This window comes from Perna viridis, chromosome 3, assembly GCF_037379345.1.
Source record: "Perna viridis isolate PV_CMFRI_1.1 ecotype Kerala chromosome 3, ASM3737934v1, whole genome shotgun sequence".
Lineage (NCBI taxonomy): Eukaryota > Metazoa > Mollusca > Bivalvia > Mytilida > Mytilidae > Perna > Perna viridis.
This window is the reverse complement of record NC_142447.1, coordinates 1,391,640-1,413,357: the sequence shown is the minus strand read 5'-3', so window position 1 is coordinate 1,413,357 and position 21,718 is coordinate 1,391,640. Positions and strand designations below refer to the sequence as shown.

The 21,718-nt window shown below is 32.5% G+C and overlaps 1 protein-coding gene across 3 annotated transcripts; it reads right to left on the bottom strand.

The window, feature by feature from the left end:
* Positions 1 to 1,086: 1,086 nt before the first annotated feature.
* On the bottom strand, positions 1,087 to 10,906 carry LOC148620589 (uncharacterized). Of its 3 annotated transcripts, none has more exons than XM_088573906.1 (9): positions 10,803 to 10,906; positions 10,154 to 10,247; positions 9,499 to 9,546; positions 8,334 to 8,501; positions 7,922 to 8,083; positions 7,272 to 7,346; positions 5,129 to 5,431; positions 3,317 to 3,618; positions 1,087 to 1,165 (listed from the first exon to the last, which is right to left on the bottom strand). In XM_088573906.1, exons 1-8 carry the CDS (start codon positions 10,881 to 10,883, stop codon positions 3,317 to 3,319), a joined length of 1,233 nt encoding a protein of 410 aa, XP_088430032.1. In that variant the 5' UTR covers positions 10,884 to 10,906; the 3' UTR covers positions 1,087 to 1,165. The 3 variants fall into 3 exon arrangements, with proteins under 3 accessions (XP_088430032.1, XP_088430034.1, XP_088430033.1); XM_088573907.1 differs by lacking the exon at positions 1,087 to 1,165 and adding an exon at positions 2,734 to 2,753; XM_088573908.1 differs by lacking the exon at positions 7,922 to 8,083.
* Between the last annotated feature and the right edge of the window lie 10,812 nt (positions 10,907 to 21,718).

Genomic DNA, 21,718 nt, shown 5'->3' with positions numbered 1-21,718 from the left:
GCAGTGTGGTAGATTCTCGGCGGAGGTACACCATATATAAATTATTAGTAATCCCGGGTTATCCACCAATCACGTTGTATTTATATGGCTCGGTGTCAGAATAATGTGTCCAATTGAGGTTACATGCCTATCTGGGATCTAGTGCTCCAGTGAGCGAGCACAATGAAAATATGGTTCAGTATGTCAGATGTGTACACGGGATCGTTTGCTTGATTCGTCGATTAAACTATACTCGGCGTCACATAAATAACATACTGTTAAAATTTGAATAAAAAATATTTTCTACGACTTTATTAACACCTACCGTCGTTTAAATTGGCTTAAATGACTTGCTCATTCGTTTAGCCAAACGGCTTCTCCCTAAACGAGTCGCTTATTAGTTTAAATCATGCGTAACAAATCCTTACGGGAAAATCCTATACTAATATCCGCCATGTTGGTTTCTACTGGACGATTTGTTTACAAACGAAATTCGTAAGTTCCCGTCGAACTCCGGTGACAATCGTCTGCTTGATCAACTTCTCGGTATTGTACGTTGTTGGCGTAAAATAAATCCGAGATATCCGAAATAACGCCGAATTGCATTCTGGGTTCATCGATTTTTGGACAAACCATTTAAACGTAAACAACATCTCCTAGCAACCCGATCACTGTAAACATGGCCGACTTTTTACAATGTAAATATTGGCACCAAGAATTAAAATCTGACCGGAATTTAACGATTCAATGTTTAGGGAGAAGCCGTTTGGCTAAACAAATGAGCAAGTCATTTAAGACAATTTAAACGAGGTAGGTGTCAATAAAGTCGTAGAAAATATTTGTATTCAAATTTTAACAGTATGTTATTTATGTGACGCCGAGTATAGTCCTGAAATGCATAAATTCTTAATCATAGGACGAAATAACATAATCAATCAATCAAACTATCTATCAATCAGTTGTCTTACAAAAAGTCCAGACAAATTTAGATATTTAATCATGACTTTTTTGGATATCATCATCGTTTTTGTTATTTTGTATAATATATCAACATCCAAATATCCAAATAAAGAACCAACATAATTACAAATATAACAAATACGACAATATGTTTCATATTCTTTAATGACAAATTTTGACAATTTGACGCCAACACATCTTTACTTTTGCGCACATGCTTTAATTCCTACAAAATAAGGAACTGATGCAGTTTATATACATATTAAATTACTTTCACGTCTTCATAGACGATCTTCAGGTGAAAAACTACAAAAGTATCTAAGTAACGTTTCAGTGACGTTACAGAAATATAAAACGACTTAGTAACGTTATAAATTGATTCAACAAGAGATTTTTTTTTTAATTATGGAAAAGATTTCTTGACGAGTGTTTTATAATCTGGACCTATGCCAATGACAAACTAACCGAATTAACGAAAATGCTTAACAACCTACATTCATGCATTAAATTTACTCAAGAAGTCAGTAATACAAACTTAACATTTGTGGATATCTCAGTGCTACTTAAGGATGGCAAACTAACCACAGATATGTACTGTAAGAATACAGACACCCATCAGTATCTAAATTTTAAATCATGCCACCCATCTCACGCGAAACGGAATATCCAGTACTGTCTGGCACGAAAAATATGCACTGTAATTGAAGATCTAAACATCAGAGATCAAAGACTTATTTCTTCTAAAACAGAAATAACCACAAAATATTATACAAAATTGAATCAAACGTGCGAAGCAAATACCAATAGAATCTTTACGAACTACAAACAACAGGACACCAACATCTAATATAATCCCTTTTGTCGTAACGCACAACCCTGCAAATCCGAAAATTTTCAATGTAGCGAAACGTAACCTACCAATGTTTACACGAAGTGAAAAATTTAAGGATCTAATCACTCCTAATACCCTTATCCAAAGTAAGCGACAGCCACCGAATTTAAAACGTTTTTTAACAAAAGCAAGGTTTCATCCACAAGGAGATAAATATCCCGTAGTGTCACCATGCGAAGACCAACGTTGCGGCACCAGCAAACACATATATTCTGGTCACGAAATTTCTTCTAGGGATGGAACAATAACTTATACGAATGCAAACATGAACTGCAGAAGTGCCAATTTAATATATTTATTAAATGCCCGAACTACGAAGAGATATATATCGGCCAGACCGGAAATGCAAAATCGGACCGAATGAGGGTACACCGTCAACAAGTCAGAGATTCCGCATATAGACAAATACCACTGAGTGCACACATTGAAACTTGTGGCGGTGGAAGTTTTTTGTATTTTTCCATTTTATAAAATGAAATCTCCGAGAGACACTTTAAGGGAGTTGAAAGAACGAAAGTTTATTGAAAAATTTAAACCTATCTTAAACGGACGTTAAATTCAATTTTTATTATATGTATTAGCTTACACTTTCAGTTTCGTTTTAACTCTATTTATAACGTTGAATCTATTTATAACGTTACTAAGTCGTTCTATATCTGTAACGTCATTGGAACGTTATTTAGATATTATTGTAGTTTTTCACCTGAAAATCGTCTATGAAGACGTGAAAGTACTAGTGAATTATAAATATGGACATTAGTACACGATGTATGGTAGTAAGTACTACCATATGTATTATGTTTGTTATTACCGTTTGAATACTGATTCCCTTCAATTCCCTTTAAACAATGTCTTATCCAATGCGTTATTTTACCAAAGTACCTGTAAATTTTGCTCCAAAAAAAGTTCAATCTTCAAAACACTAAGAAAAGGAATACATTGGAAGAATCAATTTTACTTAACAGAATGAATTCAATCGAATACACCCTCCAATAAAATCAAGATTGTATTTAAGTGCTTTTGCAAGGTGATCATGTTGTTTTGCAGGTCGCCCGTATTTATTGAGGTAAAATCCGATGAGCATTTACAATATCTGCTATATTAAAGAAAACGATACCGAAGAAAATGTTATGGTATGTAGTGTTGTATTATATAATGTAATATTACCTAAATTCAGACAGCTTTATTGAACTCCATCCAACACGTTAGGTCACGTGTAAGGTATTTATTCACAACGTGAACATTGGAAGTGTAAATAAGTCATTAATATGGGGGCTTTTATCTACATTACTGTTTAAAATATTTGCTGCTACGGTATTAATATTAGATACAGAAAGACATATTTGTATGTAATCGACTTTGCTCCGTATGAATTTGTATGTGCATACCTTGGTCATGTGTTCCATTAAATGTCAAAGACAAAATTAATGACGGTGTAAATAAAATAATTAAATAAGGAAATTTCGAAAACTATTGTTTTCTTACTTATGTAAAGGTAGGAAGATGCCCACCAGTTGGAGGACGACAGTCTCGTCCACATCCTATGCTGCAACATTTCTGTATCCCCTGACAATCAAAATCATTATCACAAATTGAAGCACAATGTCCAACTGTATCTGGAGGTACAATTGGACAAAATCCTGGCTTCTCTAGATTGTTATCTGGATTCTGACATGTTTGTCCACATCCTGTACTGCAACACTTTTTTGAACCGTCACAGTCACTATCAGTTTTACACTCTGTTATACATACTCCAGCCGAACCTGGGCTTGGACAAAATCCAGGTTCTGTTATAAAGTAGAACCAATTATTGTTTAATTATTTTCTAACTGATCGCTTTTATGATTAAATCTGTTTTGTTTCTTATTATACGAAGCACGTATAAAGAGTCATTGGTATTTTTAAAAAGATAATGGATTGCTTTTAATGCCGAAGGTCCTACTATCATGGATAAACCTGAGTTAAATCTCCATTTGTGTGATGCATATCTGATTTTATGAAGAAAAATAAGACATATCATGTGATCTAAAGATTCAATGTCCAATTGCATTATAAAACCATAGGTTGTTGCAAGTTTAAACGAACAAATATTCATAAATACGTTTTTTTATAAGTCTTTATCATAACGATTTCACATTTTTTATATTTCATATTTTGCAATTTTTATACGAGATGTATATGACACTTTATCATAATTGATATTTAGTTAAATTGACTATTCATTACCCCACTACAGAAGTTTTATGGTCGTCATCATGAACTCGTGGATCGTTATGGTGTATCCATCAGCACCATGAAAACTGATGTATTCAACGGGTCAGAGTTTTCCTTTCCTCGTTTGTCTACCCCAGACTTGACTTTTTATGAGCAACTCGGCGGGTGTTTCTAGAAAAGCAGATGTCGCTCACCCTACCGGTGCACCTGGTCCATGCTCTCAGTTTTTAGTGGAGTCCGAGTTGCCAATTTCCTTTGTTACTTTGTATGTATGATTTTAGTTACTTTATGTTCTTTGTTGTGAATGTCTGTTTTCCATGTCTGGTCTTTGTCCCTGGATTACATTCTTTTGATTACCGCTATAACCATGGTTCCCTTGATTACTCTTCCACAACAACTAACTAAAAAATCGTATATGGTAATGTTTTTTCTTACATTAAGTTCTTAACAAAATTGCAGATTGTTATTATTCTATTGCAATTTTTAGGAATTCAGCTTATAAGAAGGCAAAAAACATCCCTTAATGAACCTAGTCCTATCCTCTATCCTTTCCTTGGCACGAAAACCCACACTTCAGTTTTTTATACATCAGAAATCAGTATTATGCTACGCTATGAAAGATAAAGATATGTATATGTTCAATTAGAGCCATTGAATTATTCGTGAGAATTATACCGTAGGTTCGTTGATGAATACTTTCAGGTAGGCGGGAGTAATGGGAGACTAGTATAAAATCGGACTACTGATTTTCATATGGAATTGTATTTGAAATGTAAACAGTTTTGTTAAACTGTTATTTGTAAGATGACGAGCAACCCTGATTTATTAAATTTTGGGTAGGGTAGTTTTTTTTAATTGTTTTATATGGCCTAAATCATTAATTACTTTTTTTTGTTAAAACATGTTCTTGTAATGCTTATACAATACATTGAAATTAAGAAATCAAAACGTTAGTTTGCTAGTTTGTTAGGTTGTTTAGGGTAGAAAGGGTTTGAACAATGTTGCTTCCGTAAGTTAGGGGTCACCTAGACTAAGTGCAATCCATTTGCTATTGCAAGAAAGTTCAAAGTAGCATTTGCTTACTATCAGGCTTGGGATCAACAGCAATCGTCATTTGACAGGACTTTCCACAACCATGTGAACAACATCTTTCTAGCCCAGGGCATTGGTTATCCTCATTACAATAATTGATACAGATACCGGACGTATCAGGTGGTAAAATAGGACAAGATCCTACTTTCTCATATACAGGTTCCAGACATGTTTGTCCGCATCCATTGTCGCAACATTTTTTCGCACTTTCACATTCCTTGTCAGCTTTGCAGGTCTTATCACATGATCTGTTAGGCCCAGGTTTTGGACATACACCAGGTTTGCTGTCGGGATCTGTCAAAAGCATAGTTCCATAATACCAATTAATCATTTGTTAATAATATGTACTGCCCAAATAGAGAAAGCTACCATTTATTTACATAAACAACGAATCTAACCCTCATACCATAAAGTTTGGTCAATGAAATACTTTATGAATAAATGGCATTTTGTTTTTGATAGTGACTTTATCACGGTTCATATCATATGAGCCATCTAGGGTAAATGTAAAAGATTTTTAATGTTGTACTTGTACTGTATTTCTTTTGTAGTTCTTTACAAAAAATAACGGCTTCAAGTACAAATGTGCCGGTCGTTGCAAGGTCATATTAAAAGGTAATTTCATTGGCTTCCCCAAAAAGGGGATTCTTACGCGAATAATTGGCGCATGCTTATTGCACACTGATCCGATAATTTCTTGCATCTAGTCAGTTTATCAGCAAGTACATATCAAACGAATTTAACTATAATTACCGATGAAGTAGAGATATTGATTTTTACAGCTATTGATAACGATGTACATAAAAAAACGAAGAGGACCTTTTGTAGGGAGCTGGTATGTAAGATAACTGCTCGAAGTCTTTTGTTTGTTCATTTTTGTATCATATTATCAGTTTCTTTACTTCTGTTTGAACAAGGGACTTTGACATTTTTTAAATGATTTTAAGATGTGTTGAATTATTTAGTATTGTTCCACAGTGGCCAAATTTAAAACAGGGAGGGTTGTGATCACGTCAGAGTATACGTATAAATATACCGCATTTGGAATTTGTCAGGAATTTCTGACAGCTGTATGTTTTGTTTCGTTTTTACTTTTTGTATATACTGTATATAGGAGCATCTATTACTAGCTTTATCTCCTTTAGGAACACCATATTTAATTATGTTCAAAAAATTATAACGAACTATAGACTTATACATATATATATATATATACATCGATTTCATTAAATTGGTCCTTCAATTGTAATGCCAATTTTAACAAAACTAGCCTTGACATACAAAACTGTATTATCACAACACATCACAGAAATATGAAATAGTCTGTGTTTGTTTTGTCAGTGAAAAATGTGTTAACCGAAGCTTGAATGAACCCCAAACCTGAGTTAACTAGGCTATTTTGAAGCTTTGTCGTAACAGGTAAAATGAATTTTAAACGAAATGCATTTTATAGCCCAAAATGGGTTTGGTTTAACCAGGTGTCACTGCTTTACATAAGTTTTTCATGTCAGGATATCTTTAATCAATTGCTATAGTAAGTACTTAAAATGACAGCAAATACTATAAGGTCCACAGAAAAGCCTACTGGGTAAATTCGCCAGGACTTTGTCCGTTTGTACAGGGCGGTTAACGGGGACCACATACTGCTGACCATTATTAAACAGAAATAACTTTACGATAATTATGTATATGACCTTTTCTTGAAAAAACAAACAAAAAGGAAAACATAATTGTGCTATGCAATTTTGGTGGAAAACTGTTTACAGGAATGCAACAGGTGATGATTGCTTAAGCAATATTATCTAGTTGTATAACAAATAATGCTTACTACTTCAATGCATTTTAAAATTATTATTTTTCTACATATACACTGTTATTGTCTATGCAGTTTTCAGTTAATGAGATTTATTTCTGAATGCCTTAACTTTTTTCTTCCGAAAGCAGCTGATAACAGCTGATTTGGTTAACTATTTTGAAATGCAACTTCCTTTTCGATAGGTTTGGTCCAAATGTTTAAAATTTTATTCATTGAATAGTTGATATTAAATGTACTAGGCTAATTAAGTTTATAATGCTCGTTCAGCGGAAATTCATGTTGAGCATACAAGTCAAGATGATTTAATCTTATACATACTAAACTCGACGCTTGATTGCGATGGAGATGGCGGTGGCGCTGACCTGGATAGTTGTCCTGGTGGAAGTGGTACCACTGAAATAAAAATATGGAGAGCATGTGACTTCTATAGTTTAGTTCGTTAGTTTTATGATCGGTTTAACTCTGAACACATTGATACAATCAAAGGTAACTTGTTGAAAAATGGTAATCTTCAACCAAAACAGCTTGGCAAATAAGTAAACAAAAAAGCGTTTATTCGATTTTCTCTCTGTTTTGCAGTCAGTCTTCAGACTTAAATCAAAGTGTTTTATTTGTTTTGTTTTGTTTTGTTTTAACTATATTTGTTTATTTAATGTCTCAATGACATATTTCAGAAAAAGAGATTTATTATGAATTTTAAAAAATGAAAATACAAAAAATTAACAAGAAACCTGTTAATCTTTAAAACAAACGAAACCGGATTTTTTTAAAACCAAACAGCTTCTGCAGTCCTTCCATTTCAGAGTCAATTCGTGTATATACCAAGCATTTACCTAATCCTTCAGTCCAAAAGGGATTTCGTTTAGACAGAGTTCGCTGTATAAACTTAGATATTTAGATCAGATGTCAATACATTATGGAAAAAAGTAAACATGTTATAATGTATAATTACAAACCACAGTACGTACTGGAGCTACACCTTTTTTCACAAGCCTTCTTTGTTTTGAAATTATTTTTGTTTCCTCCGCATCCACCATATACGAATTCGTCACACTGATGAGAACGGAAATTGTAGAAATATCTTTTAAAAAATGCCCTGCAAGGTCCAGTTTCTTCAGGCAGTAAGCAGGCTGCAAACGTTATATATGGAGACTTCCAGAAACAAGGATGTACGTAAAATCATTCATCGATTGTATAAGACATGGGAATTCAGAATTTCTTCGCAAAATATTGATTACCAACTACAATCTTTGAAAACAATAAGGGTGTTGAATTCAAGTGCAATTATCGATCGACATTATTAATTAAGACAAATTGTTATATGCGTGATGTGAAATCAACAAAAATCAAATAAAATTATAGTAATTAACTTATAATTACCACATTGCTTTGTTCCCTTCCTGCAAGCTTTCTTTGTTTCAAAATTGTTTGCATTATCATTGCATCCTCCATAATAAAATCGCTGACATTTTCCACTGCTTAAATCATAGTACCAACGGCGAATTCTTGCTTTACAAGGACCAACAACTTTCGGAAGCGTACACACATCTAGAATATAAAAAGCGCATGCTTAAAGAGTTATCAAGCGAACCATGTTCCCATGATAACTCTTGTTTTTATCTTTAATATGTTTGGTTTCACTTTTTATTGTTCCCTCGTGCATGTCCGGTGTAAAAAAAATAGGCCTGCAGCAGCGCTAAGCTTGTCGTAAAAGGCGACTAAATAGTGCTCATAAACCTAGCCGGAGGCTAGGTGCTCTGCCCACAGAGCAACTGGGATGTGTGCCCCATGTGGTGGTATGGGGTATCCCTAGCGTTTTACATGCTGGGGTTGTCAGGATATAATACGGAAAACCTGACCGCAAACCATAGTGGTGAACCGTGTTCGGAAAGATGCCACGTTCCTCGCATGTTAAAGAACCCTGCTGTGGTATTCGATAGGAGTAGGAACCTTTGCGCTCCGCCACAGGAAGCTAAATTGCACTACCCTACCCATCCCTCCCTTTTTCAAGTGGCAATCTAAATGTGTCGACCCAGTTGCCTTGTGTCCCATCCATTTTTTGTTTCATCGTCATCATTATTTCATGTTCATTTTATCATCCATTTCATGTTAATCGTCTGAATATAGCTAAAATATTGCTGCTCGGACGTTAAACCCCAACAATCAATCAATTATTGTTTGTTAGGGTGAATGTTCGGTTAACACATAGTCCAAAAGAAATTACTCTTAAATGATAGGTCTGCAGAGTTTGTTTGTTTGTTTGTTTTTATTTTCTTATTTTTATATGGCAATTAATATCATTATTATTTTTTTTTACTCTCTCTCGGACCACCAGACATTTCTCTGATGTTTTGTTTTGGGGGAAGGGTTTTTGATGTATTGTTTTCTGTTTCCTATCTTCAATTTGAATAATAAAGTACATCTTATTGCATTTCATTGTATTCATAAAGTAAGTCTGTCGATGTGGCTGTATTAATAACAATGAATTGTTTTAAAATGTCACTTTTAAAACAAACAAAAAAAGAAAAGTATGCCGCTAACTTACTTGGTTTGACACAAGCGTTCCCACAAATTACTTCACAGCATAATTTATCTGCAAATCAGACAAAATAATCAATGTTCAAGGAGGTAGATACAGTGTAAGGAACACAACTCTTACAAATTATTGGAAAATTTATATTCTGTATTTTACATCAATTTCATATAAGCATGAAAGTAACTTGGACTGATTTCATTCTTTATCAAAGCATGAAAGCATGAACGGCTGTGGTAGAATTGAATATAATACAAACATATTGCTGAGTTATGTCCCTTACCCTAAGTCTACATCCTTAAAGGCAATGATATTGGTTTTCATTCTGCGATAAGTTTGAAATACGTTATGAAACCCTTTCATTTATGAAAATGTATTATGTTTATTTCGTTTAATTACTTCTCAATCGTTTCATTAATTGTTCTTATTTGATTTTTCAGTAAACAGTTTTCTTCATTTATTTATTCATTTATTTTACAATTTTTTATTTCAATTTAATAAAGTAAATATCAACTATTTGGATGTATTAATTATTTGATCAATGTCCTGGTATTGTTGTCGATGTGGACTAAAACGTTGCATGACATAACATAATTAAAACATGACAAAAAGTTAAAAAAAAACCTTCCATAAAAAAACACCCGTTAGTAAATTTGTTTAAGCTTACCTTTCGGACAGTTGCCATCGTTATTTTTACATCTATCGTTATATACCAAGCATGTGCTAATGGCACTTTGTTTAAAAGGAATGCATCCCGGTTTCTAGGAATACAAAATAGTGAATAATATGTATTGAGTACAGCATTGTTTTTTTTTTTTTTTTGGTTTTTTTTTGGTTATTTATCATTACTTCTTTGAAGGTGTTTGAAGGTGAAATATTTTTTTTATTTTCTTTTTGTTTTTCGTTATTTCAGTTTCAAAAATCTATTTTAATTTCCGTTTTATTGAAATACAAAAAATACCTTTAGAATAATAGAATTTTCTCGTCTTCAATCCTTGATTGACTTTTAAAAAATGAATTTGAAGATCTTCAGTTTTCCTTAGATCTCTTTAAACTTTACAAAAGATGCTCGTTTGGTACGTTTTTTCAATGAATCATTAAGTTGTATTTTGGTTACATTTAATAAAAGCTTCAATCATAAAATGATTTTCAGAAGTATGCTTAAAATAAAAATAATTATCCATTCATTTTCAACCACAAAAGTAAATATGTCTTTATTTATTTATTTATTTATTTACTTTTAAATGAGTGGCTTAATAATATTTTTTTTAATTTTTGGGTCGACAACGACCTAAAATATGTTTTAAAAATCTTACCAGAGAACCATTTATAGGTGGCAATTCAGCTCCGCCGACGATCAAAGCAGTCAACAAAGGCAGTAGCGAGTAAATTATCATGGTCAGAGCTTTTCTAGGAAAACATTCGTTTGCACACTTTATATGCATTTTTATAGTCGTAAAAGTTTATTTATTTTACATCTGCTTTTTTATATAAGAATATATCGAATAACTTATCGGAATTGGTTTATGCATAAGAGGTTTACCAGTCGATCTTAAATGTCTAGTGTAATTTAATTGCGGAAAAGCACCAAACGCAAAAGTATGTAATATTTTTTATAAACCATACTTCTATGATGGAAGATCTTCAAATGTTAAGGCGGAATCTGCTATGTAACTGTGCAAAGAGTGTACATCATCATAAGGTGTATTAAATTGTTTTCGTATACATATTTTTTCGGCAAAACTGTTTGTTTATTGATGTCTGTAGTCTGCGATTACGAACCGGCCACTTCAGATTAATTCATTTTATTATTAGTTGTGAAATTATTATTATTATTATATCTTGTAGTATCCTTGAATTTTGACAAATGTGGATGATGGCTTTTGTATATTTTCGGTTATGTGAGTGAGTGCTAAATTTGTTGCAACATCATAGTTTGTAAACAGTTTTGAAATATTTAATTTAATTATGTGTAAGGGTACAAAATGTGGCATGCTTCTATACTATATTATGTAGGACTAGAACAGATGTACCATAAGCTTTAAAACATTCAATGTGTATTTTATAATCGTTAAATTTGTTGCAGTTTCTATCCTGATCTTAAACGTTATCATTAGGTATATCAAACTAAGTGCCTGACATAAAAAAGGGTTTACTGTAGACGGATGAGCATAAAGCAAAGCATTAGTACGTTTTTATTAAGTAAAATCATAAAAGATAGACGTACCGAAATTCCGGTTATATAGAAATTATAAATAATGCTGGATCAATAGTTTTTCGTGACATGTAAATGAGTCAAAGCATTATATTGGTCAACCAACTATTAAGACTTTTGTGAACGTGAATGGTACAGTATGTGTTATTATATTAAATTCGGCCCTTTACCAACTAGAAACTCCAATACCATCTCCATAACACTAATCGACAATTGATACGCTTACATGAGCCTCAAATATGTGGATGGTTGTCAAAATGTGAATGCTAAAAAGGAATTAAGAGAACAAAGATTATAACAGAAATTAAAGAGACAAAGACCGGACATAGAAAACAGACACACACACAAAGAACATATAACAACCATACTAATACGTATTAAACAGCAAAAGTAAATTAGAAAGTCGGACTCAACTAAAAAACTGGAAGCATGGACCAGGTGCACCGGTAAGGTAAAAATCCTCCGCTTTTCTTGAAGCAACCGCCGATTTGCTAAAAAAGGATGGAGATAAAGATAAGACCACTAACTGATCGATGAACTGAAAATTGGAACAAAAACATGATAATAGTGACATAAGGGTAAACAGAATAATCAATGGAAGCAAGATTCTAGCGGAAATCAAAATGTAATCCATGTAATCCAGCGGAAAACACAACAAAGAACATAAAATAACTGAAATAATACATACAATGTAGTAAACGTAGATGAGCAACTCGGACTCCACTAAAAACAGAGAGCAAGGACCAGGTGCACCTGTATGGAAAGCGTCGTCTGCTTTTCTAGAAACAACTGCCGAGTTGTTCATAAAAAAGACAAGTCCGGGGTAGACGAAAGAGGGAACTAAAACTATGACAAGTGGGACGAATCAGTTTGCATTGTGTAGATGGATATACCGTAACGATCAACGAGTGCATAATGACGACCATAAAACTTTTGTAATGATGACTTCAGTCTAGTAGTAACATATCCCTGTTCCAGAAGCCTAATTGTAAGAAGTCTAGCGCGATTAAAAACAGTCTGCGTAGTTACGACAAGCTCTGGCATAACGTATGCGTTGTGATATGAAATCTATATACGCAGGTGCTGAAGGGATGTTACCAAAGATGTTAGGAAAGATGACAATTCTGAATGAAAAGCCATTACGTTTGTCATAAAGGTTGGTCAATAGTTTTCCTTTACCATCGATCTTTTAGTGTAGGTCAAGATATGAGGCTGACCTTGCAATGTCTGTTGTATCATTTATCTCAAGTTCTATGGGGTAGTACGATGTATCAAATCCCCGAAACTAGGAGTGTGTAACGATAATGCGTCATCTATTTAGCGGAAATTGAAATTAAAGGATCTAGCTAAGCGATGTTCGTTCTTTCGGATACGATCAGCCATAAAGGCAGCCTCATACGTGTGAAGGAAGAGAGGCACAAAAACCACACAGGCTTTTTGTATCGCACTAGACTTCTTACAATCAGGCTTCTGGAACAGTGTTATGCTACAAGATTGCAGCCATCACTAAAGTCGTAATCGTGAGTTCGTGGATCGTTTTTCCTTTCCTCTTTTGTGTACTCTTTAATTGACTATTTATGAACAACTCAGCGGGTGTTTTTAGAAAAGCAGAGGATGCTTACCTCACCGGTGTACCTAGTTCATGCTCCCAATTATAAGTGTAGTCCGAGCTGTTCATTTTCTTTTGTTGTTTTGTATATATATTATTTTGGGTTTATTTTATATTCTTTGTAATTTTTGTTTGTTTTCCATGTCTTGTCTTCGTCCCTGGATTTCATTTTTTTATTTACAATAGAATCTTGGCTCCCTTGTTTGCTATATTGTGTATGAAGATTTTCTCTGTTCTCCTTTTTTTTATTTTTAGCCATGTGTTTCGATTTTAGTATATCTGTTTTGTCTTATAATGAACGGGTCGGGTTTTTTTTATTGTACAAGTTTATGTGTTATTAAATGATATATCTTATCACTAAAATGTTGTCATTTTTGGTCAGTTTAATTTACAGTTGCAATTTCATGCTGCTCATTGGTGTTGATATATAGTGCATATAGTAAACCGTAATGGAAGGGGAGTTTAGCGCGCTATAAAACCTGGTTAACCCACCTTTCATTTTGAAATGTCTGCATCAAGTTAGGTTTGCAACTTTCCCGTTTTTTTACCCTGATATTGCCATCTGTTATACGGAATTTCCTTTTAGACTTTTCCGTTTGACTACTGTCTAGATTTTAATAATTCGGTAACCCTTTATTAAAGAAATCATATGAAATGATTGGACATTTGGATCAAAGACGATAATTCATGTCATTTTTCAAAGCTAGTTTTAATTAAATGCGTGTACTGTTATTTTTTTTATAAGTTTGATATATGTTTTGTATTATCAAATGCATAATTCATGACAAACTCAGTTTCAAACGGTACAATTATGCGCCTGCTTATTCAATTACGGGAACTAAAAACTTTTTTTTTTGTATATATATCTCTAGGTAGACAACATTCTTTGTAATCGAATATTCAAAATACAAGTAATTACTTATGCATTGTTACGTACATATAAAACTGATAAACATAACTTGAATTTTTACTGGTTATGTCTACCTGTTTATGCATTATATGAATAAATATCAAGCGTTAATTTTAATCAACCGATAAAACTTCGATTTAAGTCACTTATAATAGTTTTCTCTAAATAGAATGACATAAGGGCATGATTAGAACGAGACATATACATAAAATCGCTTTAAATAATAATCTGGAAACAAAAAGTAAACCTGAAGACAGATAACATAAGATAACATACGATTAACAACACAAATTAAGAATAACAAAGCACAAAGAATACATATACAAAACTGGGAGTAGAGACCAGATGCATCGGTAGGTAAGCGTCCTCAGCTTTACGCCAAGTTTCTGACATAATATCAAGTCTTGTATAAAGCGAGAGAGGGTAACTACGAAATTGTGAACCAATCTGTTCCCATGGTGAAGACGACACTTTATAGCAATTAACGTGGTTCATGTTGTAGACAGTAAACATTTAGATTAATGAATTTTAGTTCGCTTGTACTGTAAAATTCAAGATTAAGGGAGATTACTCTTTAAATGACAATGAAATACGATAGAAACAATTGTCAATGTGAATTGTTTCCTAAGAGCATATAGACAACTATAAAGCAAATTAATATCAAAAATAAAAGACAGATTTTGCATGATTCTTAGCTGCTGGAGTGCTACATAATATTTGATTTTTGAAGCACTACATATGTAACTTTACACACTGAAAAGACAATGTTAGCCTAGTGGCTAGATGCTATCGGTTGTTAGGTCATCGGTTTCATCTTAATCTCTACTCGTTTCAACGGTTTTCAGTCACGCCACGATTTCCAGAACACATTGTCTCTTTTCAGTTTCGTTGTAGGTTTATAATACCAGCCATTTAGGTTCACATCGGAACAACTTTTAAACCACCATCTTCCATTTCTATATTTAGCACAATTAGAACTGGCGTTATCGTTATCGCGATCATAAGCTGAAGGTCTCATTCCATTTCCTTCAGTAAAAGAAGAACCTTAGAATTTGAAGAAAAAATTAATCAATGATAAATTTTAGGGAATAAATTTCAATTTATGTATTATCGGGTTTTTTATTTATGTTTTAACAAAGTACTCAGAATTTTTCGAAATGATTTTAAGGTGGGTTTAATTGTTTAATACATTTTTCCACAGTGGACAGATTTAAAAACGGGGAGACTTATGATCACGCCAAAGTACTATAACCCCGCCACAATTTTTTGCGCCTGTGCAATGCCAGGATTTTCTGTGTGTATTGTTTTGTTAACTCTTCCAGTTTACGTTCATGTTGCTGGATTATATGTTGGCAACCTCTTCATAATATTGTTTTTGGAGGAGCTGCAGCCTCCCCCTGCGGTGTGAGGGTTCCCTTGTCATTTATTGAAGACCAATGGATGGCCTTGAGTTGACATTTTACATTCCGTTTTGGTTGTCGTCTCTTTGACATATTCACCAAATCCATTTTCGCTATATCGCTATATTACAACAAAATAACCGGTTAAAATGTCTGATATGAATCTCACTCTTCCCTTGATTAATCTTCCTTTTAGTATCAGAAACGTTAAAAAATAAGCATATGTCTATCAAAACAGACAGGATGATAATTATCAACAAACTTACATATATTACTTTAACAAGAACATTTAAAATTGCAATGTAAATAGTTCTGACTAGACTAATGTGTTATTTTTACTCTTACTCTTACTCTTACCGGTGAACAATGTTTTAGTTGAATTACACTCTGTTGATAGCTATACGTACTCTAATATTTCATTACTTTAACAGAATACCAATATTAGTACTATATGTATTGACATGCCCGACATCAACACAAAAATAAATCTTGTCTTTTAAAGGTGACTCACCGGCAGTTCCATTGTACGATGTTACATTATACCTGACAGTGAAATGAGTAGAATTGGTATTAACGCGAAAGTTGAGATACTCGGCAAAGGAAGTATTGTTTTCGAAGTCTGTCAAATCAAAGCGAATCTTGAATGATCTATTACTTGTCAAAATGCTTGTTTCCTACAATATACGAAAATCGTCGAATAAACAAATTTCAAAAGGTGATGTTTTCTATGCCATCTAACTTCAGTATCATTTTATTTTTTCTTGTGTAAACCTATCTTTTCATAATGTATTCAAAGGGATGTTTTCTTACAAAACTTTTATGCTTTGAAAACTTTCTTTTTCAATAGGAATTGAAATTGAATCGTAAGATATTTTTTTTAGTTTTGTTTTAATGTGCTGAAAATTAAATTCAGTTGAAATGAACTGGGTCGTGTTTCAAGTGTTTCAAAAAGACAATATTTGAAAATATTATTATTTGATCTCTGCATTGCTGGATTACAATACATTTTTTTTTAAAGATTTGTATTTGACACAGTTATTTGCCCTTTAAAAGTTCATTTTCAGTGCATTATAATGAAATTAGAATTCAAAATGATACAGTAAATATTTTGATTCTGATGGTGTAAATAGTCAAATTAAACGTTAAGTTTTTTATACCATGTTTAACATATTGCCTTATTCTTATAGCGATCATCATTTAACAAGTATAGTAAACAACTATAACATTTTGCAAATTTCGATTATTTACATATTAATGACAGCTATTACGCATCTAGCCAGAAGTTTCCATTTAAATTTCCAAAAGCCTCTGATGTAGGTTTCATGTGTCATGTTGAAATATTTTTCCATCTTCTCGTCTCTGAACAACCTTAAATGAAAGCAAAAATCAAAAACAAACTGAATTAAACATTATTTGTACATTTTATAGTATAAAAACAAGAAGACCTGATTAAACTGAGCTCCTTGGAAGCCGTATATAATGACCGGTTCACGACGGTATTTCGAAAGCAAAGATTTTACCATAAAAAAGTAAAAAATGCCTTAAATAATAAACAGGAACTTGCAAGTAAAAATATATTATCAAGACCTTTACGTCTAGATCCCTACCTTTTAGAAACATCTCATACTTACTTATTGTATGGCATGCAGCATAATATGTAAAAAAAAAAGAAATACTGGGAAGTACAAACGACGACAAAAATCCTTGCAAAATGAAAAGGACAAATTCAACTAAACCGAGGATGAACCCATGTGCTTTGAAGGAGTGCACAGTTCCTTAATAATACCATATTCACCAGGGTGAAAATATATATGAAAGATGACAGCGGTTAGTCATCTGAAAACGGACATCCAATAACGGGCATTCGGGACATGGTTACGACAGGACTTTTTTACTACGTGTATATTTCTCTATGGCTAACAAATCATTCTCAAAATAGCTTTTGTATAAGTCTCTGAGCTCGGTTTAGCTAAACAACGTAACAATTATGACGAAATAGACGAATTGTGTCTAATTTAGTCTTCGTGATGACATTGATACGCCAATTTAATCGATAGCGTAAGATTACAGTCATCAGGCGTTTGAAGACATTAAACCTTAGGTTACTTGTAAATAGCATTTTTCAATAGTTTAGAAATTTATCCGTTAAAAGCCACTCGACCTAAAACTCAAACATAAAAGAGCAAACGACTACAAAAGATCACCATACTGAATAATGAATAAATGACTTTTTTATTTCTATTTTATTGTTTTATATATTTTTACATTTAGTTAATATAATCTTCTTTTTTCAGTTAATCATGTCCCTTATTCATGCAAATAAACATATAAGAGAATAACAATTTTCGAAGTTTAAAAAAGTTATTTTCGTTTCTTGCTGTATGAGATTAATTAAGGGAACCAAACATTCTAGGTGAAATCAAGAGAATGTAATCCAAGGACAAAGACCAGACTTGGACATAAAAATTGTACACAACAAAGAACAGGGCAACCGTCCTCTGCTTTTCTAGAAATATTTGCTGAGTTACTCATAAAAACGTAAAGTCTAGGGTAGACAAAAGAGGAATATAAGCCTTAAACAAGTTAAATAAGTTTTCAGAGGGCAGATGGATACACCGTAACGATCCACGAGTTCCTGATGACGACCATAAAACATATGCAGTGATGACGTCAATCTTGTAACAACATAATCCTGTTCAATAAACCTAATTGTTGGTAGCCAAGCACGATACAAAACGTCAAGCTCTGGCATAGCGTATGAGTTGTGATGTGGAAACTCCATATGCAGATACTGATGGAATAATGTCACAGAGATGAAAGTAAAGTTGACAATTCAGAAAGAAAACTCATCGCGATTGACGTAAAGTTTGATCAATAGTTTTTCTTTACCATCAATCTCTACGTGTAGATCAAGATATTAGACTGACTTCACAGTGTCTGTAGTATTCTTTATGTCAAATTTCTGGGGTAGAAGCGATGTATTAAATCTACGAAACGGAAACTGAGATTGAAGGATAAAAATCAATTTTGCTGGTACTAATTTTCACATTTGATCGATCAAGGTGACAAAGGGGAATATTAGTTCATAGAAACAATTGCATTATATTATCAAAGACATTTGTGTTGGTGTATGATAATTTTTCAGACAACTGAATATTGATATACAAACCGTCCAGCCTCCAGTCCCTGTATACATGTCACAATACACCTAACGTAGAGATACTCCATTGTGATAAAGTGTGTATATCCCATTGGTTGACATCGGAGGTAGCTCACTGCAATATTTTGGGTAAGAAAGCCCTAATTAAAATAGATAATTATGGAATAAGATTTATACAGATTTTACAGACTATACTTTGGTTATCATGTAATTGACTAATTAGGGGCACAACATTTATTGAAAAAGCATATATAGCATCAGGCAAAATCGAGGTCGCCAATTTTTAACAATAATGTGATTAGAATGAATTAGAACTATTAAAATGTTTTCGATTGTCACTAGTCAACGGATGTATTTTTAATGTCTTGTGTGTATAAGTGTTTGATAAACAAATATTTACAAAATATTTGGCATTTGCATATATATTTTATCTTATCATCTAAAACACATTTGAAGAAAGGTTTATTTGTTTGAATGTTTGGTATTTTCCCTTGATTAGTCTAAGTATAAACATGAAATAAAACTGTAAATTTATTTATAACACTGATACAAAATGGAAGATAGTAGTAATTGAAATTTGTAATTTGCTTTCCGTAATTGAAAACAAATGTAAATGGCATAGATGTTGACGCATGTACACTGTCGTTTCGTTTCGTCATGTCCTTTTGTCATATTAGTGGCCATTCATTAAATATTAATTTTTTCTGCTTTTCGTATAAAAATGAAACCCCTTCGAACTAAACTCCAAGTCACCTCAGATTGTTTTCTGTTTTTTGCGTTTATTTTTGTAATTACTCGACGGTTCCTTTCAAAAACTTGCCATTTTATTCATGTCGTTCTGTACTACGATTCCCCTACAATTATTTTTCGTTCTTACCTTCGAGATTGAAAAAAATTGAAAATTTATTTTTCCTAGGAGAATTTTGCACTGAAGGTATTGTTTATCCGCCATCTTGTTTCTATGGATATTTTGAAATGTTCCCTATTATCTCACAATTGAAAAGCTGAAATACCATGATTTCCCGCCATATTTCTTGTTCCCTACTAATTTTTCACATTATGTGGTAAGACTCATATTAGGTACCAGTTGTAGCATTTTCATTCGGAACTTCTGGTTTTGTCTTTAAATAAAGGTAAAGAGCAGAAATATGGCGAGAAATCATGGTATTTCAGCTACCTTTTTCTCTCGTAATTTTTCAAAAATGGCCGAAAGTTTTCGATAGATCAAAATAACAGCATAAATGTAGAGATATTAAAACTGAATAAGAGCATATATTTTACATAACACAAAAGAAGGAAGTATGTAGAATACGAAAGTGGTATAAACTCAATTTACGGTTCAAGACATAAGGAAAGTTCATCTTTTTTATTTGCAAATGAATTAAACATTTAAATTCACAATTGCTTAATCTACAACATACCTTTTACTGTCTAACATGTAACAAAGATTTCACTTTTTCCAATTCAAAACTATAGAAATTTCATGTCAAATGATATTTAAATTTGTAGAAAGGGGATGAGGAAGGGGATTTTGAATTGGGAGGATTGGGAAATTAGTTTTTAAATATTAATTGATATAAAAATATATTGAATAAAATTCAAAGTAATAGATAAATTGTTGAAAAATTTAAAAAATATAAAATTTGATTTGACAATGTAAATATTTGATACAAAATATGCAATGGAGATTTTTCTATGGGGAATGGACAAAGGGACAATTAGAAATGGGGAATGGGGGACTGATTATTGGTATAACTGGGCAGTTTATGCATATTAAGGGCTGTACCTGGCATTCGTCTTAGTGTTCGCTTTAGGAAATTATCGATATCTCTGTTACGGACTTCTACTAATATGCTGTTTTTAGATTTACAGTATGCCTACAAAAATGTGTTTCCAATTCAATCAGTTGTTAAGATATATGCTTAGTATATAATTTTTTTTACTTATAACTTTAATATTTACCCGGCAAAAAAAACATCAACATCTAACCGGTTTTATAATGATTAAGTCATTTAAAATTAATGACTACCTGTTTTGACTGGAGATCTGAAGGGTAAATGTTTTGCTTTGCACAATTAAATACGAATCGACTTAATCAAATCTGATTGTTTTTAAATGCATTTTAATCTGAAAATTATATTTCACTTCTACTTTAAGTATTGTGTAGCTATTTGTGGAAAGAAATTGGGAAGATTATTATAAATTTGAACAAAGCATGTGCGGATTTACTTTGTAAGTGCCTGAAATTATTTTTTTAATTTATTTTCAATACTCAGATATGTACTAGTGCTACATAATATATTCCTTTGACACAATCGACATACAATTACCACATGTGTGATTGTGTAAATAGAGAACGCATTTTAGTCTGTCTATTTCGTATAACATATTCAGGTTGTTATGCATTTGGGAACTTGCCAATATTTATTTGTTTTTGTTTGTTTGTTATATTATTCTATCTTTTTTATTGATTAATTTCGTCCGTTTCCTGTTGGACATAGTTGTATTTGCCTACTTTTTGACTGGTCATACTTTGTAATTTCAAAATGCATTTTATTCATTTCCAAGCATTCCTTTATGTTGCCTTTTTAATTTATTTTAATGAGAAGTTTGTTAAAATTGGTAAGGTCAGTCGGCTTATCATTAGATTAATTTTATAATGATTGATCGATTAATATCTGATATATGGTACAGGTACTTTATATCTTTGCTTTTGTCATGTTTTGATATCGTCCCAAAAAAAGAAACATTTGCCGTTGTATTGTTTCCATCCAGAACCACATGTCACTAAAAAGTACAATTGTTAATATGTCATTATCATTAACCAAACAAAACGATGTACAATTGTAATTGTAATTGTAATTGTAATTATTTAGAAAAGTTAACTTAGATGCGTAGTATTTATGAATTAAGAAGTAAATCAGGAAACTCCATTTTA

Coding starts and splice junctions, on each gene's coding strand:
- LOC148620589 (XM_088573906.1), bottom strand. CDS start 10,883: ATGATAATTTACTCGCTACTGCCTTTGTTGACTGCTTTGATCGTCGGC. Junction 9,547..10,153: donor CGATGGCAACTGTCCGAAAG/GTAAGCTTAAAC, acceptor TCTGATTTGCAG/ATAAATTATGCTGTGAAGTA. Junction 5,432..7,271: donor GCAATCAAGCGTCGAGTTTA/GTATGTATAAGA, acceptor TGCTTTTGACAG/ATCCCGACAGCAAACCTGGT.